This window comes from Nerophis lumbriciformis, linkage group LG37 (genome assembly GCF_033978685.3).
Source record: "Nerophis lumbriciformis linkage group LG37, RoL_Nlum_v2.1, whole genome shotgun sequence".
In the NCBI taxonomy this organism is placed as follows: Eukaryota; Metazoa; Chordata; class Actinopteri; order Syngnathiformes; family Syngnathidae; genus Nerophis; species Nerophis lumbriciformis.
In genome coordinates, this window is record NC_084584.2 from 1,887,501 (window position 1) to 1,915,400 (window position 27,900).

General features: G+C 38.7%; 1 protein-coding gene across 1 annotated transcript in view; it reads right to left on the minus strand.

Moving 5' to 3' along the window:
* Window positions 1-27,900, minus strand: part of necab1 (N-terminal EF-hand calcium binding protein 1) — a 50,903-nt gene that overhangs the window by 18,863 nt on the left and 4,140 nt on the right. Inside the window, exons 2-9 of the mRNA XM_061931049.2 lie at window positions 25,800-25,824; window positions 16,623-16,731; window positions 12,220-12,245; window positions 11,963-12,060; window positions 8,951-9,087; window positions 5,190-5,311; window positions 1,589-1,665; window positions 158-205 (exon numbers count right to left, since the gene is read on the minus strand). Coding sequence (XP_061787033.2) covers window positions 158-205; window positions 1,589-1,665; window positions 5,190-5,311; window positions 8,951-9,087; window positions 11,963-12,060; window positions 12,220-12,245; window positions 16,623-16,731; window positions 25,800-25,824 — 642 coding nt within the window. The remainder of the gene's footprint in view (window positions 1-157; window positions 206-1,588; window positions 1,666-5,189; window positions 5,312-8,950; window positions 9,088-11,962; window positions 12,061-12,219; window positions 12,246-16,622; window positions 16,732-25,799; window positions 25,825-27,900) is intronic.

Below are 27,900 nucleotides of genomic sequence, written 5' to 3' on the forward strand. Positions count from 1 at the left end.
CACACACACCCTTCGCACGCACACACAAACAGGCACACACAGAGTTGTGACAAGTGCGTTGCAAACAAGGATGGAGCAGGAAAGGCGACATGAGGGCAAAGATTGGGTCCTGCTGCTGTCGCCATGACAACCACACTTCTCATCAGCACCAACGCACCATCTTGCTCTCCACCACTTCTTCTTCTACAGGCTCCAGACGGATCTCCTGCGGAGGACAACAGGTCATGTGGTCATGTGATCATATAATCATGAAGCCATATGATCATGTAGTCATGTGATCATGTGATCATGTGTTCATGTGGTCATGTGATCACGTGATCATGTAGTCATGTGATCATATGGTCATGTGGTCATGTGATCATGTGATCATATGGTCATGTGGTCATGTGATCATGTGATCATATGGTCATGTGGTCATGTGACTTACGTGTAAACAAATGTTTGTTTCCGTTGTCGGAGGAAAAGTCCAAATAAGTTATGTTATCTCTACAAATCAATCAATATATTGAAATGAAGAATAAATGAAACTAAGGTGTAAAATAGTTCAATAATTAAATGTAAAAATATATCAATAAACAACCGTCTTTTTTTTGTTAATATTATCATTATGATTGTTATGACTATTATTATCACTATTAATATTTTCATTGTTAGAACTATCATTATTATTGTTGATGTTATTATTGTTAAAATTGTTTTTTTTATTATTGTTAATATTATTATTAGTTAATATTGTTGTTATTATTGTTATTATTATTATCATTATTATTGTTGTTAATATTATTACATTATTATTATTTTTGTTGTTGTAACTATTAATACTATTATTATTGTTAGTATGTTTTTATTATTTGTAATATTAATATTATTATTATGGTTAATATTGTTTTTATGATCGTAAAAATAATAATAATAATCATTATAATAACTATGTTATTATTATTATTATTATTATTATTAATATTATTATTATTATCATTGTTGTTATTATAGTTATTACTATTATAACATCCATCCATTATTTTTTATTATTATTAAATATATTATCTTTACTAATACTACTATTATTCCCATTATTATAATTGTTATTACTATTGGTATTGTTATAATAATAACTGTATTATCCTTATTATTATTATTATAAATATTATTACCATTATTACCATTATTATTATTATTACCGCTATTATTATCATTTTTATTTTTATTATTATTATAACTGTATTATTATTATTAGTAGTAGTATTAGTATTATTATTATTGTTATTGTTATTATTATTAGTATTGGTATTGGTATTATAATAACTGTATTATCATTAATATTATTATTATAAATATTATTACCATTATTACCATTATTATTATTATTATTACCGCTATTATTATCATTTTATTTTTTATTATTATTATAACTGTATTATTATTATTATTATTATTATTATTTTATTATTATTATTATTATTATTATTATTGTTATTGTTATTGTTATTATTATTAGTATTGGTATTATAATAACTGTATTATCATTAATATTATCATTATTATTATTGTTGTTATTATTGGTATTGGTATTTTGATTATCATGAACCTTTTGTTCCAGGCGGTCGATGAGTTTTTGTAGTCTGGTGACTTGAGTGGTCCAGTGGTGGTCCTGGTCCACAGCCCCTGTCAGGACATGAGACATGTAGGACAGAGTCTATGGTTAGCATCTGTCAGGACATGAGACATGTAGGACAGAGTCTATGGTTAGCATCTGTCAGGACATGAGACATGTAGGACAGAGTCTATGGTTAGCATCTGTCAGGACATGAGACATGTAGGACAGAGTCTATGGTTAGCATCTGTCAGGACATGAGACATGTAGGACAGAGTCTATGGTTAGCATCTGTCAGGACATGAGACATGTAGGACAGAGTCTATGGTTAGCATCTGTCAGGACATGAGACATGTAGGACAGAGTCTATGGTTAGCAGCTGTCAGGACATGAGACATGTAGGACAGAGTCTATGGTTAGCATCTGTCAGGACATGAGACATGTAGGACAGAGTCTATGGTTAGCATCTGTCAGGACATGAGACATGTAGGACAGAGTCTATGGTTAGCATCTGTCAGGACATGAGACATGTAGGACAGAGTCTATGGTTAGCATCTGTCAGGACATGAGACATGTAGGACAGAGTCTATGGTTAGCAGCTGTCAGGACATGAGACATGTAGGACAGAGTCTATGGTTAGCATCTGTCAGGACATGAGACATGTAGGACAGAGTCTATGGTTAGCATCTGTCAGGACATGAGACATGTAGGACAGAGTCTATGGTTAGCAGCTGTCAGGACATGAGACATGTAGGACAGAGTCTATGGTTAGCATCTGTCAGGACATGAGACATGTAGGACAGAGTCTATGGTTAGCATCTGTCAGGACATGAGACATGTAGGACAGAGTCTATGGTTAGCAGCTGTCAGGACACGAGACATGTAGGACAGAGTCTATGGTTAGCAGTTGTCAGGACATGAGACATGTAAGACAGAGTCTATGGTTAGCAGCTGTCAGGACATGAGACATGTAGGACAGAGTCTATGGTTAGCACCAGTCAGGACATGAGACATGTAGGACAGAGTCTATGGTTAGCATCTGTCAGGACATGAGACATGTAGGACAGAGTCTATGGTTAGCATCTGTCAGGACATGAGACATGTAGGACAGAGTCTATGGTTAGCATCTGTCAGGACATGAGACATGTAGGACAGAGTCTATGGTTAGCATCTGTCAGGACATGAGACATGTAGGACAGAGTCTATGGTTAGCATCTGTCAGGACATGAGACATGTAGGACAGAGTCTATGGTTAGCAGCTGTCAGGACATGAGACATGTAGGACAGAGTCTATGGTTAGCATCTGTCAGGACATGAGACATGTAGGACAGAGTCTATGGTTAGCATCTGTCAGGACATGAGACATGTAGGACAGAGTCTATGGTTAGCATCTGTCAGGACATGAGACATGTAGGACAGAGTCTATGGTTAGCATCTGTCAGGACATGAGACATGTAGGACAGAGTCTATGGTTAGCAGCTGTCAGGACATGAGACATGTAGGACAGAGTCTATGGTTAGCATCTGTCAGGACATGAGACATGTAGGACAGAGTCTATGGTTAGCATCTGTCAGGACATGAGACATGTAGGACAGAGTCTATGGTTAGCAGCTGTCAGGACATGAGACATGTAGGACAGAGTCTATGGTTAGCATCTGTCAGGACATGAGACATGTAGGACAGAGTCTATGGTTAGCATCTGTCAGGACATGAGACATGTAGGACAGAGTCTATGGTTAGCAGCTGTCAGGACACGAGACATGTAGGACAGAGTCTATGGTTAGCAGTTGTCAGGACATGAGACATGTAAGACAGAGTCTATGGTTAGCAGCTGTCAGGACATGAGACATGTAGGACAGAGTCTATGGTTAGCACCAGTCAGGACATGAGACATGTAGGACAGAGTCTATGGTTAGCATCTGTCAGGACATGAGACATGTAGGACAGAGTCTATGGTTAGCATCTGTCAGGACATGAGACATGTAGGACAGAGTCTATGGTTAGCATCTGTCAGGACATGAGACATGTAGGACAGAGTCTATGGTTAGCATCTGTCAGGACATGAGACATGTAGGACAGAGTCTATGGTTAGCATCTGTCAGGACATGAGACATGTAGGACAGAGTCTATGGTTAGCAGCTGTCAGGACATGAGACATGTAGGACAGAGTCTATGGTTAGCATCTGTCAGGACATGAGACATGTAGGACAGAGTCTATGGTTAGCATCTGTCAGGACATGAGACATGTAGGACAGAGTCTATGGTTAGCATCTGTCAGGACATGAGACATGTAGGACAGAGTCTATGGTTAGCATCTGTCAGGACATGAGACATGTAGGACAGAGTCTATGGTTAGCAGCTGTCAGGACATGAGACATGTAGGACAGAGTCTATGGTTAGCATCTGTCAGGACATGAGACATGTAGGACAGAGTCTATGGTTAGCATCTGTCAGGACATGAGACATGTAGGACAGAGTCTATGGTTAGCAGCTGTCAGGACATGAGACATGTAGGACAGAGTCTATGGTTAGCATCTGTCAGGACATGAGACATGTAGGACAGAGTCTATGGTTAGCATCTGTCAGGACATGAGACATGTAGGACAGAGTCTATGGTTAGCAGCTGTCAGGACACGAGACATGTAGGACAGAGTCTATGGTTAGCAGTTGTCAGGACATGAGACATGTAAGACAGAGTCTATGGTTAGCAGCTGTCAGGACATGAGACATGTAGGACAGAGTCTATGGTTAGCACCAGTCAGGACATGAGACATGTAGGACAGAGTCTATGGTTAGCATCTGTCAGGACATGAGACATGTAGGACAGAGTCTATGGTTAGCATCTGTCAGGACATGAGACATGTAGGACAGAGTCTATGGTTAGCATCTGTCAGGACATGAGACATGTAGGACAGAGTCTATGGTTAGGATCTGTCAGGACATGAGACATGTAGGACAGAGTCTATGGTTAGCATCTGTCAGGACATGAGACATGTAGGACAGAGTCTATGGTTAGCATCTGTCAGGACATGAGACATGTAGGACAGAGTCTATGGTTAGCATCTGTCAGGACATGAGACATGTAGGACAGAGTCTATGGTTAGCATCTGTCAGGACATGAGACATGTAGGACAGAGTCTATGGTTAGCAGCTGTCAGGACACGAGACATGTAGGACAGAGTCTATGGTTAGCACCAGTCAGGACATGAGACATGTAAGACAGAGTCTATGGTTAGCAGCTGTCAGGACATGAGACATGTAGGACAGAGTCTATGGTTAGCATCTGTCAGGACATGAGACATGTAGGACAGAGTCTATGGTTAGCAGCTGTCAGGACATGAGACATGTAGGACAGAGTCTATGGTTAGCATCTGTCAGGACATGAGACATGTAGGACAGAGTCTATGGTTAGCAGCTGTCAGGACATGAGACATGTAGGACAGAGGCTATGGTTAGCACCAGTCAGGACATGAGACATGTAGGACAGAGTCTATGGTTAGCATCTGTCAGGACATGAGACATGTAGGACAGAGTCTATGGTTAGCATCTGTCAGGACATGAGACATGTAGGACAGAGTCTACGGTCATTTGTCACCTGGATGTAGGACAGCCATGAGGGCTTTGTTGGGGGACAAACTGTAGTTCCTGTCAGGTCTGCGCTTGGAGCGACGTCCTGACCACTGGATGGACACCACCTCTGGTTTGGTAGGACCCAGTCTGTAGTAGTAATACACATAATACTACAATATCATCATAATACTACAAAATCATTATAATACTACAATATGATCAAAGTACTACAATATGATCATAATACTACAATACTATTATGCATGATGACAGCATCAGTTAGTGTGTCAGGTGTGACTTGTGTAGGCGGACTTGCTAACTTGTCCTTTTGTCCGCCCACCTAGTCCTCTTTTCTCCTCAACTGCAACCAGCTTTCATTGCTGCCTGTCCTAAAACTCTAGTCCTAAAACTGTAGTCCTAAAAACTCTAGTCCTAAAAACTCAAGTCCTAAAAATTAAAGTCCAAAGAACTCGTCCTAAAAACACAGGTTCCAAAAACATGAGTCCCAAAACATATCATGTAACATACCTAGTAATCATATTACGTAACACACCTAGTCATCATATTATGTAACACACCTAGTCATTATATTATGTAACACACCTAGTCATCATATTATGTAACACACCTAGTCATCATATTATGTAACACACTGAGTCATCATATTACGTAACACACCTAGTCATCATATTACGTAACACACCTAGTCATCATATTATGTAACACACCTAGTCATTATATTATGTAACACACCTAGTCATTATATTAGATAACACACCTAGTCATCATATTATGTAACACACCTAGTCATCATATTATGTAACACACTGAGTCATCATATTACGTAACACACCTAGTCATCATATTACGTAACACACCTAGTCATCGTATTACGTAACACACCTAGTCATCATACTATGTAACACACCTAGTCATCATATTACGTAACACACCTAGTCATCGTATTACGTAACACACCTAGTCATCATACTATGTAACACACCTAGTCATCATATTATGTAACACACCTAGTCATCATATTACGTAACACACCTAGTCATCGTATTACGTAACACACCTAGTCATCATACTATGTAACACACCTAGTCATCATATTTTGTAACACATCTAGTCATCATATTATGTAATACACCTAGTAATCACATTTGGTAACACACCTAGTAGTTATATTATGTAACACACCTAGTCATCACATTTGGTAACACACCTAGTAACTATATTATGTAACACACCTAGTCGATATATTAGGTAACACACCTAGTCATCATATTATGTAACACACCTAGTCGATATATTAGGTAACACACCTAGTCATCATATTATGTAACACACCTAGTCATTATATTAGATAACACACCTAGTAATCATATTATGTAACACACCTAGTCATTATATTAGATAACACACCTAGTCATCATATTATGTAACACACCTAGTCATCATATTATGTAACACACCTAGTCATCGTATTACGTAACACACCTAGTCATCATACTATGTAACACACCTAGTCATCATATTTTGTAACACATCTAGTCATCATATTACGTAACACACCTAGTAATCACATTTGGTAACACACCTAGTAGTTATATTATGTAACACACCTAGTCATCACATTTGGTAACACACCTAGTAACTATATTATGTAACACACCTAGTTGATATATTAGGTAACACACCTAGTAACCATATTATATAACACACCTAGTCATCATATTACGTAACACGTAGTAACCATGTTAGTTAAAACATCTAGTAACCATGTTTGGTAACACACCTAGTCATCATATTATGTAACACGTAGTAACCATGTTTTGTAAAACACCTAGTAACCATGTTTGGTAACACACCTAGTCATCATATTATGTAATACACCTAGTAACCATATTTGGTAACACACATAGTGATCATACTATGTAACACATCTAGTCATCATATTATGTAACACACCTAGTAACCATATTATATAACACGTAGTAACCATGTTGGGTAAAACACCTAGTAACCATGTTTGGTAACACACCTAGTCATCATATTATTTAACACACCTAGTAACCATATTATACAACACATAGTAACCATGTTTGGTAAAACACCCAGTAACCATGTTTGGTAACACACCTAGTCACCATATTTGGTAACACACGTAGTAACCATGTTTGGTAAAACACCTGGTCATCATATTAGGTAACACACCTAGTCATCATATTATGTAACACACCTAGTCATCATATTAGGTAACACACCTAGTCATCATATTATGTAACACACCTAGTCACCATATTAGGTAACACACCTAGTCATCATGTTAGGTAACACACCTAGTCATCATATTAGGTAACACACCTAGTCATCATATTATGTAACAAACCTAGTCATTATGTTATGTAACACACCTAGTCATCATATTATGTAACACACCTAGTAACCATATTAGGTAACACACCTAGTCATCATGTTACGTAACACACCTAGTCATCATATTAGGTAACACATCTAGTCATCATATTATGTAACAAACCTAGTCATCATATTACGTAACACACCTAGTCATCATATTATGTAACACACCTAGTCATTATGTTTTGTAACACACCTAGTCATCATATTATGTAACACACCTAGTCATCATATTATGTAACACACCTAGTAACCATATTAGGTAACACACCTAGTCATCATGTTATGTAACACACCTAGTCATCATATTATGTAACACACCTAGTAACCATATTAGGTAACACACCTAGTCATTATGTTATGTAACACACCTAGTCATCATATTACGTAACACACCTAGTAACCATATTAGCTAACACACCTAGTCATCATGTTAGGTAACACACCTAGTCATCATGTTAGGTAACACACCTAGTCATCATGTTATGTAACACACCTAGTCATCATATTAGGTAACACACCTAGTCATCATATTATGTAACAAACCTAGTCATTATGTTAGGTAACACACCTAGTCATCATATTAGGTAACACACCTAGTCATCATATTAGGTAACACACCTAGTCATCATATTATGTAACACACCTAGTCATCATATTATGTAACACACCTAGTCATCATATTAGGTAACACACCTAGTCATCATATTATGTAACACACCTAGTAACCATATTAGGTAACACACCTAGTCATCATGTTAGGTAACACACCTAGTCATCATATTAGGTAACACACCTAGTCATCATATTAGGTAACACACCTAGTCATCATATTATGTAACAAACCTAGTCATTATGTTATGTAACACACCTAGTCATCATATTACGTAACACACCTAGTCATCATATTAGGTAACACATCTAGTCATCATATTATGTAACACACCTAGTCATCATATTACATAACACACCTAGTCATCATATTACGTAACACACCTAGTCATCATATTACGTAACACACCTAGTCATCATATTATGTAACACACCTAGTCATCATGTTATGTAACACACCTAGTCATCATGTTAGGTAACACACCTAGTCATCATGTTATGTAACACACCTAGTCATCATGTTAGGCAACACACCTAGTCATCATATTAGGTAACACACCTAGTCATCATATTATGTAACACACCTAGTCACCACATGTTTTTACCTTATTTTTGGTGGACTTGTTGTCCCTGCACCGCCACACCACACCATTTCCCCATTGTGGGAGAAATACAGTCTCTCCCACCCGACAGTGACATAAAACCTCATCACAGATGTTGGACCAGATGAAGAACTGGAGCATGACTCACTTCTCCTGGCGAGTCTGCTCGGCGGTGGTTTCCATGGCGCACTCCAGCGAGCTCTGGAGGGAGTGGAGCTGATTGGTGGTCTCCTTCAGCAGGAAGCGGGTGACAAACTGCTCCAGGTGGGTGGACTCCTGGTACTCCTGCCAATCAGGGGGAGGGGAGAGGTGTCAGCGCCTGAAAGTCAGTCAGAGTCTGGAGCGCTCATGAAAGTTTGGCCACAGGTTGGTAGGCGGACATGTCTTGGCACTTCCTGTAATGTTGGCGTTCCACAGGGCAGCATGTTATTTATTATAATATATGGGACTAAGGTTGCCGAGGTAGTTAAAAACCTCCTCGGTAGCAAGGCCCCGGGGGTGAATGAGATCCGCCCAGAGTTCCTTAAGGCTCTGGACGCTGTGGAGCTGTCTTGGTTGACAAGACTCTGCAGCATTGCGTGGACATCGGGGGCGGTGCCTCTGGATTGGGAGACCGGGAAGAAGGGGAACCGGAGAGTGTGTTCCAACTATCATGGGATCACACTCCTCAGCCTTCCCGGTAAGGTCTATTCAGGTGTACTAGAGAGGAGGCTAGGCTGGATAGTCGAACCTCGGATTCAGGAGGAACAGTGTGGTTTTCGTCCCGGTCGTGGAACTGTCAACCAGCTCTGTACTCTCAGCAGGGTCCTTGAGGGTGCATGGGAGTTTGCCCAACCAGTCTACATGGGTTTTGTGGACTTGGAGAAGACATTCAACCCTCAGGAAGTCCTATGAAGAGTGCTCAAAGAGTATGGGTATCGGACTGTCTGATTGTGGCGGTCCGCTCCCTGTATGATTGTGTCAGAGCTTGGTCCGCATTACCGACAGTAAGTCAAATCCGTTTCCAGGGTTGGACTCTGCCAAGGCTGCCCTTTGTCACCGATTCTATTCACAACTTTTATGGACAGAATCTCTAGGCGCAGTCAGGGCATTGAGGGAATCCGGTTTTCATGGCATGCTTTTTGCAGATGATGTGGTCCTGCTGGCTTCATCTGACCAGGATCTTCAGCTCTCACTGGATCGGTTCACAGCCGGGTGTGAAGCGACTGGGATGAAAATCAGCACCGCCAAGTCTGAGTCCATGGTTCTCGCCCGGAAAAGGGTGCAGTGCCATCTTCGGGTTGGGGAGGAGATCCTGCCCCAAGTGAAGGAGTTCAAGTACCTTGCGGTCTTGTTCGTGAGTAAGGGAAGAGTTGATTGTGAGATTGTCAGGCGGGTCGATGCAGCATCTGTAGTAATGCAGACCCTGCATCGGTCCGTCGTGGTGAAGAAGGAGCTGAGCTGGAAAGTAGCTCTCAATTTACTGGTTGATCTACGTCCCTACCCTCACCTACGGTCATGAGCTTAGAGTTATGACCTAAAGGACAAGATCACGGGTTCAAGCGGCCGAAATGAGTTTCCTCCATCGGGTGGCGGGGCTCTCCCTTAGAGATAGGGCGAGAAGATCTGTCATTCGGAGGCAGCTCAGCCTAAGGCCACTGCTCCCCCAGACCAGATGTTTTCCTGGTGAGGTGTTTAGGGCACGTCTGACCAGTAGGAGGCCACGGGGAAGACCTAAGACACGTGGGAGAGACTATGTCTCCCAGCTGGCCGGGGAACGCCTCGGGATCCCCCGGGACAAACTGGCTGGGGAGAGGAAAGTCTGGGCTTCTCTGCTTGGGCTGCTGCCCCCACGATCCGACCTAGGCTAAGCGTAAGAAGATGGATGGATAGACACTAGAGATGCGCGGTTTGCGGACACAACCGCGGAGTCCGCGGATTATCCGCGGATCGGGCGGTTGAAAAAAAAAAAATTTTGATTTTATCCGCGGGTCGGGTCGGGCGGTTGAAATAAAAAAAAAATTAGATTTTAAATAGATTCAGGCGGGTGGCAGTTAAACCAATTCGGAAATATATATACATAGTTAAATGTTGTTACCCACATACGAAAAACGAGCAGGCACCTGCAGCATATGCCACAACAGAAGAAGAGCGGAGAAGGGACGCCTCGCCGGGGTCCGGGACCGAGGCCCCTTCCCCCGAGAGGGCCCCACCGGGAGCCGTAGCTGAGGTGATCCGCGAGAAGGGCCTGACGCACGTCCAGGGTCACCACCGCGCCCACCGCACCGACACCCCGCCTCGTCCGCCTTCGCCGCGGCCGGCGTCACGCGCAGCAGGTAAGCAGCTTACCTGCCCGCCACCCCCGTGGCCGGGGGCTCGTAACAGGGGTCACTCCGCGCGCTCCGCCCGCGCAGCTTACCTGCCCACCACCCCTGTTGCCGGGGGCTCGTAACAGGGGTCACTCCGCGCGCAGTGCGCTCACGAAAGGGGTAGGGCTCACCCTGGTTGATATAGACAGCAGCTAGGACGGTGGCCATGGAAGTTGGAACCCGCTAAGGAGTGTGTAACAACCCACTTGCCGAATCAACTAGCCCTGAAAATGGATGGCGCTGGAGCGTCGGGCCCATACCCGGCCGTCGCCGGCAGCGAGACGCGCTTGGAGGTGCGCTCAGCGCGGCTCCCATATGATTGCGCACTGGTGTGCATCTGGGCCGTGACAGCGTGGCACGCAAATGTCTGTGCTGCATTGGATCAGTCTCCTTTCTTTAACAGGCAAAAGCTTTATAACCTCACTAATGCCTTGCATCGTCGATATTAGATATATAACAACGGGCAGGTGCGGGCGGGTGCAGTTCTGATTAAATGTTAGATCGGGTGGATGGCGGATGGTTGACGACTTTCTGATGCGGTTGCGGATGAAATAATTGCCTATCCGCGCATCTCTAATAGACACTGTATGTAACTATATTGTGTAACATAAATGTGAAGCACGTGTTTGCACATTTGCACATCTATAATTGTGTACGTGTGGCGTTGTTATGGTGCAAAAAGCGTTGGCGTGTGCAAGGTGAAACATATTGTCAGATCTCCTTCCCGCACCCCCGCACGTGCTCATGAACTCACGTTGGTTTTTCTGAAAATGTCTTTCATGCTTCCGCCGCCGGCACGACGACAAGCTCACCTTCTTGGTCTTGTCCATGGCTCTCAGGATGGACGCGTTGAGTTCCTCCAAGGCGGCCAGAACGTTCTTGTACTCCCCGAGGTGCTGCGAGAAATACTCTTTGTCCCGAAAGAGTCAAGAAGACGGCAGGACACGATTGACATGACTTCTTCCTGAAATACTGGCTGGCGTGTAGCTTGTTAGTGCAATTATTATTAGAACTGGTCTTCCATAATGTCTATCAGTAACACAAAGACTCAACACAAGTATGGACTTACCACACAGCTCATCGGTGTCCACGTTGCTGCAAACACACACACAACCGTCAGTGACACCCTTTTGTGGACACGGTATGTCACAACTCCTGCCAAGCGACTGTATAAACCAAGCTGTGGTAAATTATCAATCAATCAAAGGTCATTTTCGTCTTGAAGTCGATGACCAGCTCCTTGGTCTTGTCCACATTAAGGAGCAGATGGTTTGCCTGAGACCAGCGTTCAGACGCCGGCGGGGTGCCAATGCAGGACAACCAGGTCGTCTTGTCTTGCTTTCGGCCGGGGTCCGATTATAGATGCCGATCCGCAGGCTCGAAGAGACCCACATGCCGGAACAAATGTCAAGGTGGGGTCTGTAAGGACGTTGCCTTGGTCTTCTATTGACATCACGGCAACAGCAATGGCTGCAGTATCTTCCTCAAAGTGGAGTCTCGCGGGATAAGATTTTAGGAGTTTTACGGCTCATCTGCAAAACTCACCTACAAGTCGCAAATGTCTAAGGTCTATTCAGGTGTACTGGAGAGGAGGCTACGCCGGATAGTCGAACCTCGGATTCAGGAGGAACAGTGTGGTTTTCGTCCTGGTCGTGGAACTGTGGACCAGCTCTATACTCTCGGCAGGGTCCTTGAGGGTGCATGGGAGTATGGGGTATCGGACTGTCTGATTGTGGCAGTCCGCTCCCTGTATGATCAGTGCCAGAGTTTGGTCCGCATTGCCGGCAGTAAGTCGGACACGTTTCCAGTGAGGGTTGGACTCCGCCAAGGCTGCCCTTTGTCACCGATTCTGTTCATAACTTTTATGGACAGAATTTCGAGGCGCAGTCAAGGCGTTGAGGGGATCTGGTTTTGTGGCTGCAGGATTAGGTCTCTGCTTTTTGCAGATGATGTGGTCCTGATGGCTTCATCTGGCCAGGATCTTCAGCTCTCGCTGGATCGGTTCGCAGTTGAGTGTGAAGCGACTGGGATGAGAATCAGCACCTCCAAGTCCGAGTCCATGGTTCTCGCCCGGAAAAGGGTGGAGTGCCATCTCCGGGTTGGGGAGGAGATCTTGCCCCAAGTGGAGGAGTTCAAGTACCTCGGAGTCTTGTTCACGAGTGAGGGAAGAGTGGATCGTGAGATCGACAGGCGGATCGGTGCGGCGTCTTCAGTAATGCGGACGCTGTATCGATCCGTTGTGGTGAAGAAGGAGCTGAGCCGGAAGGCGAAGCTCTCAATTTACCGGTCGATCTACGTTCCCATCCTCACCTATGGTCATGAGCTTTGGGTTATGACCGAAAGGACAAGATCACGGGTACAAGCGGCCGAAATGAGTTTCCTACGCCGGGTGGCGGGGCTCTCCCTTAGAGATAGGGTGAGAAGCTCTGCCATCCGGGAGGAGCTCAAAGTAAAGCCGCTGCTCCTCCACATGGAGAGGAGCCAGATGAGGTGGTTCGGGCATCTGATCAGGATGCCACCCGAACGCCTCCCTAGGGAGGTGTTTAGGGCACGTCCGACCGGTAGGAGGCCGCGGGGAAGACCCAGGACACGTTGGGAAGACTATCTCTCCCGGCTGGCCTGGGAACGCCTCGGGGTTCCACAGGAAGAGCTGGACGAAGTGGCTGGGGAGAGGGAAGTCTGGGCTTCCCTGCTTAGGCTGCTGCCCCCGCGACCCGACCTCGGATAAGCGGAAGAAGATGGATGGATGGATGGATGAAGTCGCAAATGTACTTTAGTGAAATTTTTTAAATATGGCTTTTACTTTGCAGAAAACTGCAATGGAAACGCAGCAACAGTCTGGCCATCTTTGCCTCTATGCTAACGAGATTGTCTTGGAGAAGGACATACTCATTGGTGACAAGGTCTTGCCCTTTGATACCCAGGATTGCAGAACGTTTCTGCTGTTGGAAAGGCTACAGCTTTTTCACATCCCGCCTATACAAAACCCACACCTCAGAGCTGTACAGAGGGGTAGAAAGAACGACGGCTCGGAACACCAAGATTTTGGTATGGAAACTTAGGTCATGGTTTAAGAAGAGCATCCTGAGCTTTGTTGTCAATATCCTTCTGCACAGTGCAATCACGGGAGAGGTAGGGGACCGCTTTCACAGTTTAAGGACATCCCCACAAAGTCATACATTGGCGGATGGCCCAGGACTCCATGCACAAGGATCTTAGTCTTTGTAGTGTTGGCAGTGAGACTGTAGCAGGAGTAGGGCAGGAAGACAGGAGACAGAGTCAATAAAAGACTGACGGCTCTATAGAAAGGCAGGGAAAAAGGTAAACATGGGTTACCTTCCCGGTAAGGTCTATTCAGGTGTACTGGAGAGGAGGCTACGCCAGATAGTCGAACCTCGGATTCAGGAGGAACAGTGTGGTTTTCGTCCTGGTCGTGGAACTGTGGACCAGCTCTATACTCTCGGCAGAGTCCTTGAGGGTGCATGGGAGTTTGCCCAACCAGTCTACATGTGCTTTGTGGACTTGGAGAAGGCATTTGACCGTGTCCCTCGGGAAGTCCTGTGGGGAGTGCTCAGAGAGTATGGGGTATTGGACTGTCTGATTGTGGCAGTCCGCTCCCTGTATGATCAGTGCCAGAGTTTGGTCCACAATGCCGGCAGTAAGTCGGACACGTTTCCAGTGAGGGTTGGACTCCGCCATGGCTGCCCTTTGTCACCGATTCTGTTCATAACCTTTATGGACAGAATTTCTAGGCGCAGTCAGGGCGTTGAGGGTATCTGGTTTGGTGGCTGCAGGATTAGGTCTCTGCTATTTGCAGATGATGTGGTCCTGATGGCTTCCTCCGGCCAAGATCTTCAGCTCTCACTGGATCGGTTCGCAGCCGAGTGTGAAGTGACTCGGATGGGAATCAGCACCTCCAAGTCCGAGTCCATGGTTCTCTCCCGGAAAAGGGTGGAGTGCCATCTCCGGGTTGGGGAGGAGATCTTGCCCCAAGTGGAGGAGTTCAAGTACCTCGGAGTCTTGTTCACGAGTGAGGGAAGAGTGGATCGTGAGATCGACAGGCGGATCGGTGCGGCGTCTTCAGTAATGCGGACGCTGTATCGATCCGTTGTGGTGAAGAAGGAGCTGAGCCGGAAGGCAAAGCTCTCGATTTACCGGTCGATCTACGTTCCCATCCTCACCTATGGTCATGAGCTTTGGGTCATGACCGAAAGGACAAGATCACGGGTACAAGCGGCCGAAATGAGTTTCCTCCGCCGCGTGGCGGGGCTCTCCCTTAGAGATAGGGTGAGAAGCTCTGTCATTCGGGAGGAGCTCAAAGTAAAGCCGCTGCTCCTCCACATGGAGAGGAGCCAGATGAGGTGGTTCGGGCATCTGGTCAGGATGCCACCCGAACGCCTCCCTAGGAAGGTGTTTCGGGCACGTCTGACCGGTAGGAGGCCACGGGGAAGACCCAGGACACGCTGGGAAGACTATCTCTCCCGGCTGGCCTGGGAACGCCTCGGGATCCCCCGGGAGGAGCTGGACGAAGTGGCTGGGGAGAGGGAAGTCTGGGCTTCCCTGCTTAAGCTGCTGCCCCCGCGACCCGACCTCGGATAAGCGGAAGAAGATTGATGGATGGATGGATGGATGGATGGATGGGTGGAGGAGGGGGAGGATGGGTACCACATCCCAAACTAGGCTCCTATAGGGGGCTCAGTTTGAGACCAGCAAAAAACCAAAGCAGAGCACGTGAGTACGTATTCTGACACACAAAATTCGGAGTTGCAACGGGGGAGAGATGGTGGGATTCCTTCCCTAAGCTGCCACCTCCAGGGGCGCAGCTCCATTGTCCATCGTACCATGGGGTGTGACGCAATTACACAGGCCTGTATTTTTGTGTAAACCTGAGGAGTCGCTTGTCTCTCTCGACCTCGGTGCTCGCAGAGTGCATTGGTGATAACGCAGCCAGTCGGTCCTACAAAAGTCAACAAACAACAGGTGTGTCTCCGTGAAAGACGAGGAAGGAATTTGGAGCTTCTTCTCTGTGCTGTCCTCCGGTGGAGTCTCGGAGCAAAGATCTTTGTGTTGGACTTCTCCTTCTCTAAAATGTTATCCAGTTTGCGATTTAGTCCAAAACCACAAAGGTCTGAGGACCTACAGCTCTGCCCATCCTTCAATCACTTCTGGCAGCTTTCGGGTACCTTGAACGGCTGCCAGCTTCTTCCAGTTTGTCCATACACCCGGGCAACGCTGATGTCCTGTTAGCATGATTCCAACTAGCTCGATGTCGTCCACTGAAAGAATTGCCAGCCGCGCAACCCTCCACTTCTCCCGGGAGTCCACCGTGCAGCCAGCAACAACCGTTCTGTCAGGACAGGCAGGTTCCGCCAAACGTGAGATCTTGTCCATTTTGTTGGGAGGACAGTTGATCGTTTCCGTTGTTTAGATTTTAGAGAGCAGAAAATGATGATGATGATGGTTGCAACTCACTCTGTGTCGTGCGTGTCGATGGCGTGGAAAAGCTGATTGAGCTCGTCTGGCGTCAGGACTCCGTCAGAGAAATAAGACTTGAACTCTTCCAGAGTCAGCTTGCCATCATCTGAGACATAAAGACAACAATTGATGTCTCTGTAACAATCTTTAGCAGTCAAAGATTATCACAAAGATTGTCACAAAGATAGTTACAAATATTTTACAAAACTTGTTACAAAGGTTGTTGCAAAGATCGTTACCAAGATTGTTACAGAGATTATCACAAAGATTGTTACGGTTGTTGCAAAAATTGTCATGTAGTTACAAAGATTTTCACAAAGAATGCTACACAAATGGTTTCAAAGATTGTTCAAAAGACTGTTACGAAGATTGTGACAGACTGTCACAAAGATCGTTACAAAGATTGTTACACAGATTGTTACAAAGATGGTTACAAAGATTGTTACACAGATTGTTACAAAGATTGTTACAAAGATTGACAAAGATTGTCAAAGATTGTCAAAGATTGTCAAAAAAAGATTGTGACAAAGATTGTGACAAAGAGTGTGACAAAGATTTTGACAAAGCGTGTCACATAGACTGTCACACAGATTGTTACACGATAGTTACAAAGATTTTCACAAAGATTGTTACAAAAATTGTGACAAAGATTGACAAATATTGTCACAAATTGTCAAAGATTGACAAAGAAGATTGTTACAAAGATTGTGACAAAGAGTGTTACAAAGATTGACAAAGATAGTTTTACAAAAACTCTCACAAAAAACAGAGATTATCACAAAGATTGTTACGGTTGTTACAAAAATGGTCAGATAGTTACAAAGATTTTCACAAAGAATGCTACAAAAAGGGTTTCAAAGATTGTTTCAAAGACTGTTACAAAGATAGTTACAAAGAGTGTTACAAAAATGTTACAAAGATAATCATAAAGATTGTTACAAAGATTGTCACAAAGACTGTTACAAAGATTGTTACACAGATTGTTACAAAGATTGTTACAAAGATTGTTACAAAGATTGTCATAAAGATTGTTACAAAGATTGTCACAAAGATTGTAACAAAGATTGTCACAAAGATTGTTACACAGATTGTTACAAAGATTGTTACACAGATTGTTACAAAGATTGTTACAAAGATTGTTACAAAGATTGTCAAAGATTGTCAAAGATTGTCAAAAAAAGATTGTGACAAAGATTGTGACAAAGCGTGTCACATAGACTGTCACACAGATTGTTACACGATAGTTACAAAGATTTTCACGAAGATTGTTACAAAAATTGTGACAAAGATTGACAAATATTGTCACAAATTGTCAAAGATTGTCAAAAAAGATTGTGACAAAGATTGTGACAAAGAGTGTTACAAAGATTGACAAAGATAGTTAAAAATATTTTACAAAAACTCTCACAAAAAACAGAGATTATCACAAAGATTGTTGCGGTTGTTACAAAAATGGTCAGATAGTTACAAAGATTTTCACAAAGAATGCTACAAAAACGGTTTCAAATATTGTTTCAAAGACTGTTACAAAGATAGTTACAAAGAGTGTTACAAAAATGTTACAAAGATTGTCATAAAGATTGTTACAAAGATTGTCACAAAGATTGTTGCAAAGATTGTCACAAAGATTGTTACACAGATTGTTACACAGATTGTTACAAAGATTGTTACAAAGATTGTTACACAGATTGTTACAAAGATTGTTACAAATATTGTTACAAAGATTGACAAAGATTGTCAAAGATTGTCAAAAAAAGATTGTGACAAAGATTGTGACAAAGCGTGTCACATAGACTGTCACACAGATTGTTACACGATAGTTACAAAGATTTTCACGAAGATTGTTACAAAAATTGTGACAAAGATTGACAAATATTGTCACAAATTGTCAAAGATTGTCAAAAAAGATTGTGACAAAGATTGTGGCAAAGATTGTGACAAAGAGTGTTACAAAGATTGACAAAGATAGTTAAAAATATTTTACAAAAACTCTCACAAAAAACAGAGATTATCACAAAGATTGTTACGGTTGTTACAAAAATGGTCAGATAGTTACAAAGATTTTCACAAAGAATGCTACAAAAAGGCTTTCAAAGATTGTTTCAAAGACTGTTACAAAGATAGTTACAAAGAGCGTTACAAAAATGTTACAAAGATTGTCATAAAGATTGTTACAAAGATTGTCACAAAAATTGTTACAAAGATTGTCACAAAGATTGTGACACAGATTGTTACAAAGATTGTTACAAAGATTGTTACAAAGATTGACAAAGATTGTCAAAGATTGTCAAAAAAAGATTGTGACAAAGATTGTGACAAAGCGTGTCACATAGACTGTCACACAGATTGTTACACGATAGTTACAAAGATTTTCACAAAGATTGTTACAAAAATTGTGACAAAGATTGACAAATATTGTCACAAATTGTCAAAGATTGTCAAAAAAGATTGTCAAAAAAGATTGTGACAAAGATTGTGACAAAGAGTGTTACAAAGATTGTGACAAAGATTGTGACAAAGATTGTGACAAAGAGTGTTACAAAGATTGTGACAAAGATTGTGACAAAGATTGTGACAAAGAGTGTTACAAAGATTGACAAAGATAGTTAAAAATATTTTACAAAAACTCTCACAAAAAACAGAGATTATCCCAAAGATTGTTTCGGTTGTTACAAAAATGGTCAGATAGTTACAAAGATTTTCACAAAGAATGCTACAAAAAGGCTTTCAAAGATTGTTTCAAAGACTGTTACAAAGATAGTTACAAAGAGTGTTACAAAAATGTTACAAAGATTGTCATAAAGATTGTTACAAAGATTGTCACAAAGACTGTTACAAAGATTGTTACACAGATTGTTACAAAGATTGTTACAAAGATTGTTACACAGATTGTTACAAAGATTGTTACAAATATTGTTACAAAGATTGACAAAGATTGTCAAAGATTGTCAAAGATTGTCAAAAAAGATTGTGACAAAGATTGTGACAAAGCGTGTCACATAGACTGTCACACAGATTGTTACACGATAGTTACAAAGATTTTCACGAAGATTGTTACAAAAATTGTGACAAAGATTGACAAATATTGTCACAGATTGTCAAAGATTGTCAAAAAAGATTGTGACAAAGATTGTGGCAAAGATTGTGACAAAGAGTGTTACAAAGATTGACAAAGATAGTTAAAAATATTTTACAAAAACTCTCACAAAAAACAGAGATTATCACAAAGATTGTTACGGTTGTTACAAAAATGGTCAGATAGTTACAAAGATTTTCACAAAGAATGCTAAAAAAAGGCTTTCAAAGATTGTTTCAAAGACTGTTACAAAGATAGTTACAAAGAGCGTTACAAAAATGTTACAAAGATTGTCATAAAGATTGTTACAAAGATTGTCACAAAAATTGTTACAAAGATTGTCACAAAGATTGTTACACAGATTGTTACAAAGATTGTTACAAAGATTGTTACAAAGATTGTTACACAGATTGTTACAAAGATTGTTACAAAGATTGTTACAAAGATTGTCAAAAAAAAGATTGTGACAAAGATTGTGACAAAGCGTGTCACATAGACTGTCACACAGATTGTTACACGATAGTTACAAAGATTTTCACGAAGATTGTTACAAAAATTGTGACAAAGATTGACAAATATTGTCACAAATTGTCAAAGATTGTCAAAAAGGATTGTGACAAAGATTGTGACAAAGATTGTGACAAAGAGTGTTACAAAGATTGACAAAGATAGTTAAAAATATTTTACAAAAACTCTCACAAAAAACAGAGATTATCCCAAAGATTGTTATGGTTGTTACAAAAATGGTCAGATAGTTACAAAGATTTTCACAAAGAATGCTACAAAAAGGGTTTCAAAGATTGTTTCAAAGACTGTTACAAAGATAGTTACAAAGAGTGTTACAAAAATGTTACAAAGATAGTCATAAAGATTGTTACAAAGATTGTCACAAAGATTGTTACAAAGATTGTCACAAAGAATGCTTCAAAAATGGTTTCAAAGATTGTTTAAAAGACTGTTACAAAGATTGTTTAAAAGACTGTTACAAAGATTGTTTAAAAGACTGTTACAAAGATTGTGAGAGACTGTCACATAGACTGTCACACAGATTGTTACACGATAGTTACAAAGATTTTCACAAAGATCGTTACAAAGATCGTTACACAGATTGTTACACAGATTGTTACAAAGATTGTTACAAAGATTGTTACAAAGATTACTACAAAGATTGACAAAAATTGTCAAAGATTGTCAAAAAAAGATTGTGACAAAGATTGTGACAAAGATTTTGACAAAGCGTGTCACATAGACTGTCACACAGATTGTTACACGATAGTTACAAAGATTTTCACGAAGATTGTTACAAAAATTGTGACAAAGATTGACAAATATTGTCACAAATTGTCAAAGATTGTCAAAAAAGATTGTGACAAAGATTGTGACAAAGAGTGTTACAAAGATTGACAAAGATAGTTAAAAATATTTTACAAAAACTCTCACAAAAACAGAGATTATCAAAAAGATTGTTACGGTTGTTACAAAAATGGTCAGATAGTTACAAAGATTGTCACAAAGAATGCTACAAAAAGGGTTTCAAAGATTGTTTCAAAGACTGTTACAAAGATAGTTACAAAGAGTGTTACAAAAATGTTACAAAGATTGTCATAAAGATTGTTACAAAGATTGTCACAAAGATTGTAACAAAGATTGTCACAAAGATTGTTACACAGATTGTTACAAAGATTGTTACACAGATTGTTACAAAGATTGTTACAAAGATTGTTACAAAGATTGACAAAGATTGTCAAAGATTGTCAAAAAAAGATTGTGACAAAGATTGTGACAAAGCGTGTCACATAGACTGTCACACAGATTGTTACACGATAGTTACAAAGATTTTCACGAAGATTGTTACAAAAATTGTGACAAAGATTGACAAATATTGTCACAAATTGTCAAAGATTGTCAAAAAAGATTGTGACAAAGATTGTGACAAAGAGTGTTACAAAGATTGACAAAGATAGTTAAAAATATTTTACAAAAACTCTCACAAAAACAGAGATTATCACAAAGATCGCTACGGTTGTTACAAAAATGGTCAGATAGTTACAAAGATTGTCACAAAGAATGCTACAAAAAGGGTTTCAAAGATTGTTTCAAAGACTGTTACAAAGATAGTTACAAAGAGTGTTACAAAAATGTTACAAAGATTGTCATAAAGATTGTTACAAAGATTGTCACAAAGATTGTTACAAAGATTGTCACAAAGAGAATTATAAATGTTTTTACAAACACTGTCACAAAAATGGTTTCAAAGATTGTTTCAAAGACTGTTACAAAGATTTTCACAAAGATTGTTACAAAGATTGACAAAGATTGTCACAAAGATTGTGACATAGATTGTGACAAAGAATGTTACAAAGATTGAAAAGATTGTCACAAAGATAGTTACAAATATTTTTACAAAAAAAAATCACAAAAATTGTTACGATTGTTGCAACGATTGTTACCAAGTTTTTTGTTTTTGTTTTTTACCAAGATTGTTACCAAGATTATTACAGACATTAACACAAATATTGTTGCAATTGTTACAAAAATTGTCAGATAGTTACAAAGATTTCTACAACAATTGTTAAAGATTGTCACAAAGATAGTTTGGAAGATTTTTACTAAGATTGTTACCAAGATTGTTACAAATATTGTTAAAGACAGTTACAAAGATAGTTACAAAGATTGTTTCAAATATTGTTACCAAGATTGTTACAAAGATTGTGACAAAGATTGTGACAAAGATTGTCACAGACTGTTACAAAGATTGTTACAAGATAGTTACAAAGATTTTCACGAAGATTGTTAAAAAAAATTTACAAAAATTGTGACAAAGAGTGTTACAAAGATTGACAAAGATTGTCACAAAGATAGTTACAAATATTTTACAAAAACTGCCACAAAAATTGTTACAAAGATTAGTGCCAAGATTGTTACAGAGATTATCACAAAGGTTGTTACGGTTGTTACAAAAATGGTCAGATACTTACAAAGATTTTCACAAAGAATGTAAAAAAGACTGTTACAAAGAGTTTCACTAAGAATGTTACAAAAATAGTTTCAAAGATTGTTTCAAAGACTGTTACAAAGATAGTTACACAGACTTTCACAAATATTGTTACAAAAAATGTTTAAAAACAGTTACAAAGATAGTAACTAAGATTGTTTCAAAGATTGTTACCAAGATTGTTACAAAGATTTTCACGAAGATTGTTACAAAGTTTGTTACAAAGATTGCCACAAAGATAGTTACAAATATTTTTACAAAGACTGTCACAAAATTGTTACGATTGTTGCAAAGATTGTTACCAAGATTGTTAGAGATTATCACAAAAATTGTTACGATTGTTACAAAAATGGTCAGTTACAAAGATTTTCAGAAAATTGTTAAAGATTGTTACAAAGATAGTTTCGAAGCTTGTTACAAAGGTAGTTACAACGATTGTTTCAAAGATTGTTACAAAGATTGTGACAAAAACTGTCACATAGACTGTCCCAAAGATTGTCACAAGATAGTTACAAAGATTTTCACGAAGATTGTTACAAAGATTGTCAAAAAAGATTGTCATAAAAGATTGTCAAAAAAGATTGTGACAAAGATTGTGACAAAGATTGTGACAAATAGTGTTACAAAGATTGACAAAGATTGTCGCAAAGATACTTACAAATATTTTCCAAAAACTGTCACAAAAATTGATACAAAGATTGGTACCAAGATAGTTACAGAGATTATCACAAAGATTGTAACGATTGTTGCAAAAATTGTCAGATAGTTACAAAAATATTTCACAAAGAATGTTACAAAGATTGTTACAAAGATTATTTCAAAAACTTACAAAGATCGTTACACAGATTTTCACAAAGATTGTTACAAAAATAGTACAAATATTTTCACAAAGAATGTTACAAAAATTGTTTCAAAGATTGTTCCAAAGATCGTTCCAAAAATTGTTACAAAGATTGTTACAAAGACTGTTACAAATATTGTTACAAAGACTGTTATAAAGGTTGTTACACAGATTTTCACATAGATTGTTACAAAAATAGTTAAAAAAAAATTCAGAAAGAATGTTGCAATATTGTTTCAAAGATTGTTTCAAATATTGTTCCAAAGACTGTTACAAAGACTGTCACAAAAATTGTTACAAAGATTGTTACAAAGACTGTCACAAAAATTGTTACAAAGATTGTTACAAAGACTGTTACAAATATTGTTACAAAGACTGTTATAAAGGTTGTTACACAGATTTTCACATAGATTGTTACAAAAATAGTTACAAAGATTTTCCACAAAGAATGTTACAATATTGTTTCAAAGATTGTTTCAAATGTTGTTTCAAAGACTGTTACAAAGACTGTTACAAACATTGTTACAAATATTGTCACAAAGACTGCTACAAAGGTTGTTACAAAGACTGTTACAAAGATTGTTACAAAAACTGTTACAAAGGTTGTTACAAAGACTGTTACAAAGACTGCTACAAAGACTGTTACAAAGACTGCCACAAAGACTGTCACAAAGACTGTTACAAAGATTGTTACAAAGACTGTTACAAAGACGGTTACAAAGGCTGTTACAAAGACTGCTACAAAGACTGTTACAAAGATTGTTACAAAGACTGTTTCAAAGACTGTTTCAAAGATTGTTACAAAGACTGTTACAAAGATTGTTGCAAAGACTGTTACAGAGATTGTTACAAAGACTGTTACAAAGACTGTTACAAAGACGGTTACAAAGGCTGTTACAAAGACTGCTACAAAGACTGTTACAAAGATTGCTACAAAGACTGTTACAAAGATTGTTACAAAGACTGCTACAAAGACTGTTACAAAGACTGTTACACAGACTGTTTCAAAGACTGTTACAAAGATTGTTACAAAGATTGTTACAAAGACTGCTACAAAGACTGCTACAAAGACTGCTACAAAGACTGTTACAAAGACTGTTACAAAGACTGTTACAAACATTGTTACAAATATTGTTACAAAGACTGCTACAAAGGTTGTTACAAAGACTGTTACAAAGATTGTTACAAAAACTGTCACAAAGGTTGTTACAAAGACTGTCACAAAGACTGCTACAAAGACTGTTACAAAGACTGTTACAAAGACTGTTACAAAGATTGTTACAAAGACTGTTACAAAGGCTGTTACAAAGACTGCTACAAAGACTGTTACAAAGATTGTTACAAAGACTGTTTCAAAGACTGTTACAAATACCGTTACAAAGACTGTTACAAAGACTGTTACAAAGATTGTTGCAAAGACTGTTACAAAGACTGTTACAAAGACTGTTACAAAGATTGTTGCAAAGACTGTTACAGAGATTGTTACAAAGACTGTTACAAAGACGGTTACAAAGGCTGTTACAAAGACTGCTACAAAGACTGTTACAAAGATTGCTACAAAGACTGTCACAAAGGTTGTTACAAAGACTGTTACAAAGACTGTTACAAAGATTGTTACACAGGCTGTTTCAAAGACTGTTATAAAGATTGTTACAAAGACTGCTACAAAGACTGTTGCAAAGATTGTTACAAAGATTGTTACAAAGACTGTTACAAAGATTGTTACAAAGACTGTTACAAAGGCTGTTACAAAGACTGTTACAAAGATTGTTACAAAGACTGCTACAAAGACGATTACAAAGGCTGTTACAAAGACGGCTACAAAGACTGTTACAAAGACTGTTACAAAGACTGTTACAAAGATTGCTACAAAGACTGTTACAAAGATTGTTACAAAGACTGCTACAAAGACTGTTACAAAGATTGCTACAAAGACTGTTACAAAGACTGTTACAAAGATTGTTACAAAGATTGTTACATAGACTGTTACAAAGATTGTTACGCAGACTGTTACAAAGACTGTTACAAAGACGGTTACAAAGAGATGGTTACAAATATTGTTACAAAGACTGTTACAAAGACTGTTACAAAGATTGTTACATGCTTAATCCATCCCATCAAAGTGTTCCTGGTGCTTAATGGAAGACGTAACAAGTGATGAATCAAATAGAAAGTATAATATTTTGTGAGAATATTTCCTTATGGGTGTGGTCACTTCTCCGTCTCCATGGAAACCACATCACCAAATCATCTCATATTTACCATTTTTATCTGCTCGCCGTACAATCTGTGAGGGGACAAGACACAAAAGGCTTTTAAAGTGTGCGTGTGTGTGTGTGTGTGTGTGTGTGTGTGTGTGTGTGTGTGTGTGTGTGTGTGTGTGTGTGTGTGTGTGTGTGTGAGACTGAATCATTGATGATGTCTCACATTGGAGACAACAGGTGGTCTGATGAAAGTGTCATGTTAGTGTGCTAAAGCTAGCTTGTTACTCCTGATGACTTCAAAGTCACAAAGTGCAGATTTTGTTTTCATCAGTCCTGGAATAAATAAAAGGACCACACTGAACATAATTAAATAGTTGGCATAGCATAGCATAGCATAGCATAGCATAGCATAGCATAGCATAGCATAATATGGCATAGCATAGCATAGCATAGCATAGCATAGCATAGTATGGCATAGCATAGCATAGCATAGCATAGCATAGTGTAGCATAGCATAGTGTAGCATAGCATAGCATAGCATAGCATAATATGGCATAGCATAGCATAGTATAAGAAGATTGTACAGTGATTGTTAAAAAGATTGTTACCAATGTTGTTACCAAGCCTGTTACAATGATTGTTACAAATATTTTAAAACATAATTTTTATTTTTTATTTTTTTTACAGATATTGGTACTAAGAGTGTTACGACGATTTTTACAATGATTGTTACAAAGTTTGTAACAAATATTTTTTATTTTATTTTATTTTTTACAAAGATCGGTACCAGGATTGTTACAACGATTGTTACGGATATTTCTTTTTTTTTTTTTACAAAGATCGGTACCAGGATTGTTACGATATTATTATTATTGTAAGTAACATTGTTACCACCATTCTTACAAAGATACTTAGTTACAAGGATTGATAACAACATTGTTATGAAGTTTTTTAGTCAATTGTTTTTGTTTTTTTACAAGAATTGGTAACAAGTAATACTACTACTAATAATAATAATCATAATAATAATAGTACTAGTAATAATAATAATAATAATACTATTAATAATAATATGTTATAATAATACTACTACTACTAATAATAATCATACTCGTAATAATAATAATAATAATAATAATAATAATAATAATATACATATTGTTGTATTATTACAGTCAATATTAATATCACTTACACACACACACACACACACACACACACACACACACACACACACACACACACACACACACACACACACACACACACATCTATAAATGTGAATAATAATACTTACATCTATGAATATGAATATTAATAATACTTACATCTATGAATGTGAATATTAATAATACTTACATCTATAAATATAAATATTAATACTTACATCTATGAATATGAATATTAATAATACTTACATCTATGAATATAAATATGAATACTTACATCTATGAATATGAATATTAATAATACTTACATCTATGAATATTAATAATACTTACATCTATGAATATAAATATGAATACTTACATCTATGAATATGAATATTAATAATACTTACATCTATGAATATTAATAATACTTACATCTATGAATATGAATATTAATACTTACATCTATGAATATAAATATTAATGCTTATATCTATGAATATGAATATTAATAATACTTACATCTATGACAATGAATATTAATACTTACATCTATGAATGTGAATATTAATAATACTTACATCTATGAATATAAATATGAATACTTACATCTATGACTATAAATATTAATAATACTTACATCTACGAATATGAATATTAATAATACTTACATCTATGAATATGAATATTAATAATACTTACATCTATGAATATTAATAATACTTACATCTACGAATATGAATATTAATAATACTTACATCTATGAATATGAATATTAATAATACTTACATCTATGAATATAAATATTAATACTTGCATCTATGAATATTTATAATAATAATACTTACATCTATGAATATGAATATTAATAATACTTACATCTATGAATATGAATATTAATAATACTTACATCTATGACTATGAATATTGATAATACTTACATCTATAAATATAAATATGAATACTTACATCTATGAATATGAATATTAATACTTACATCTATGAATA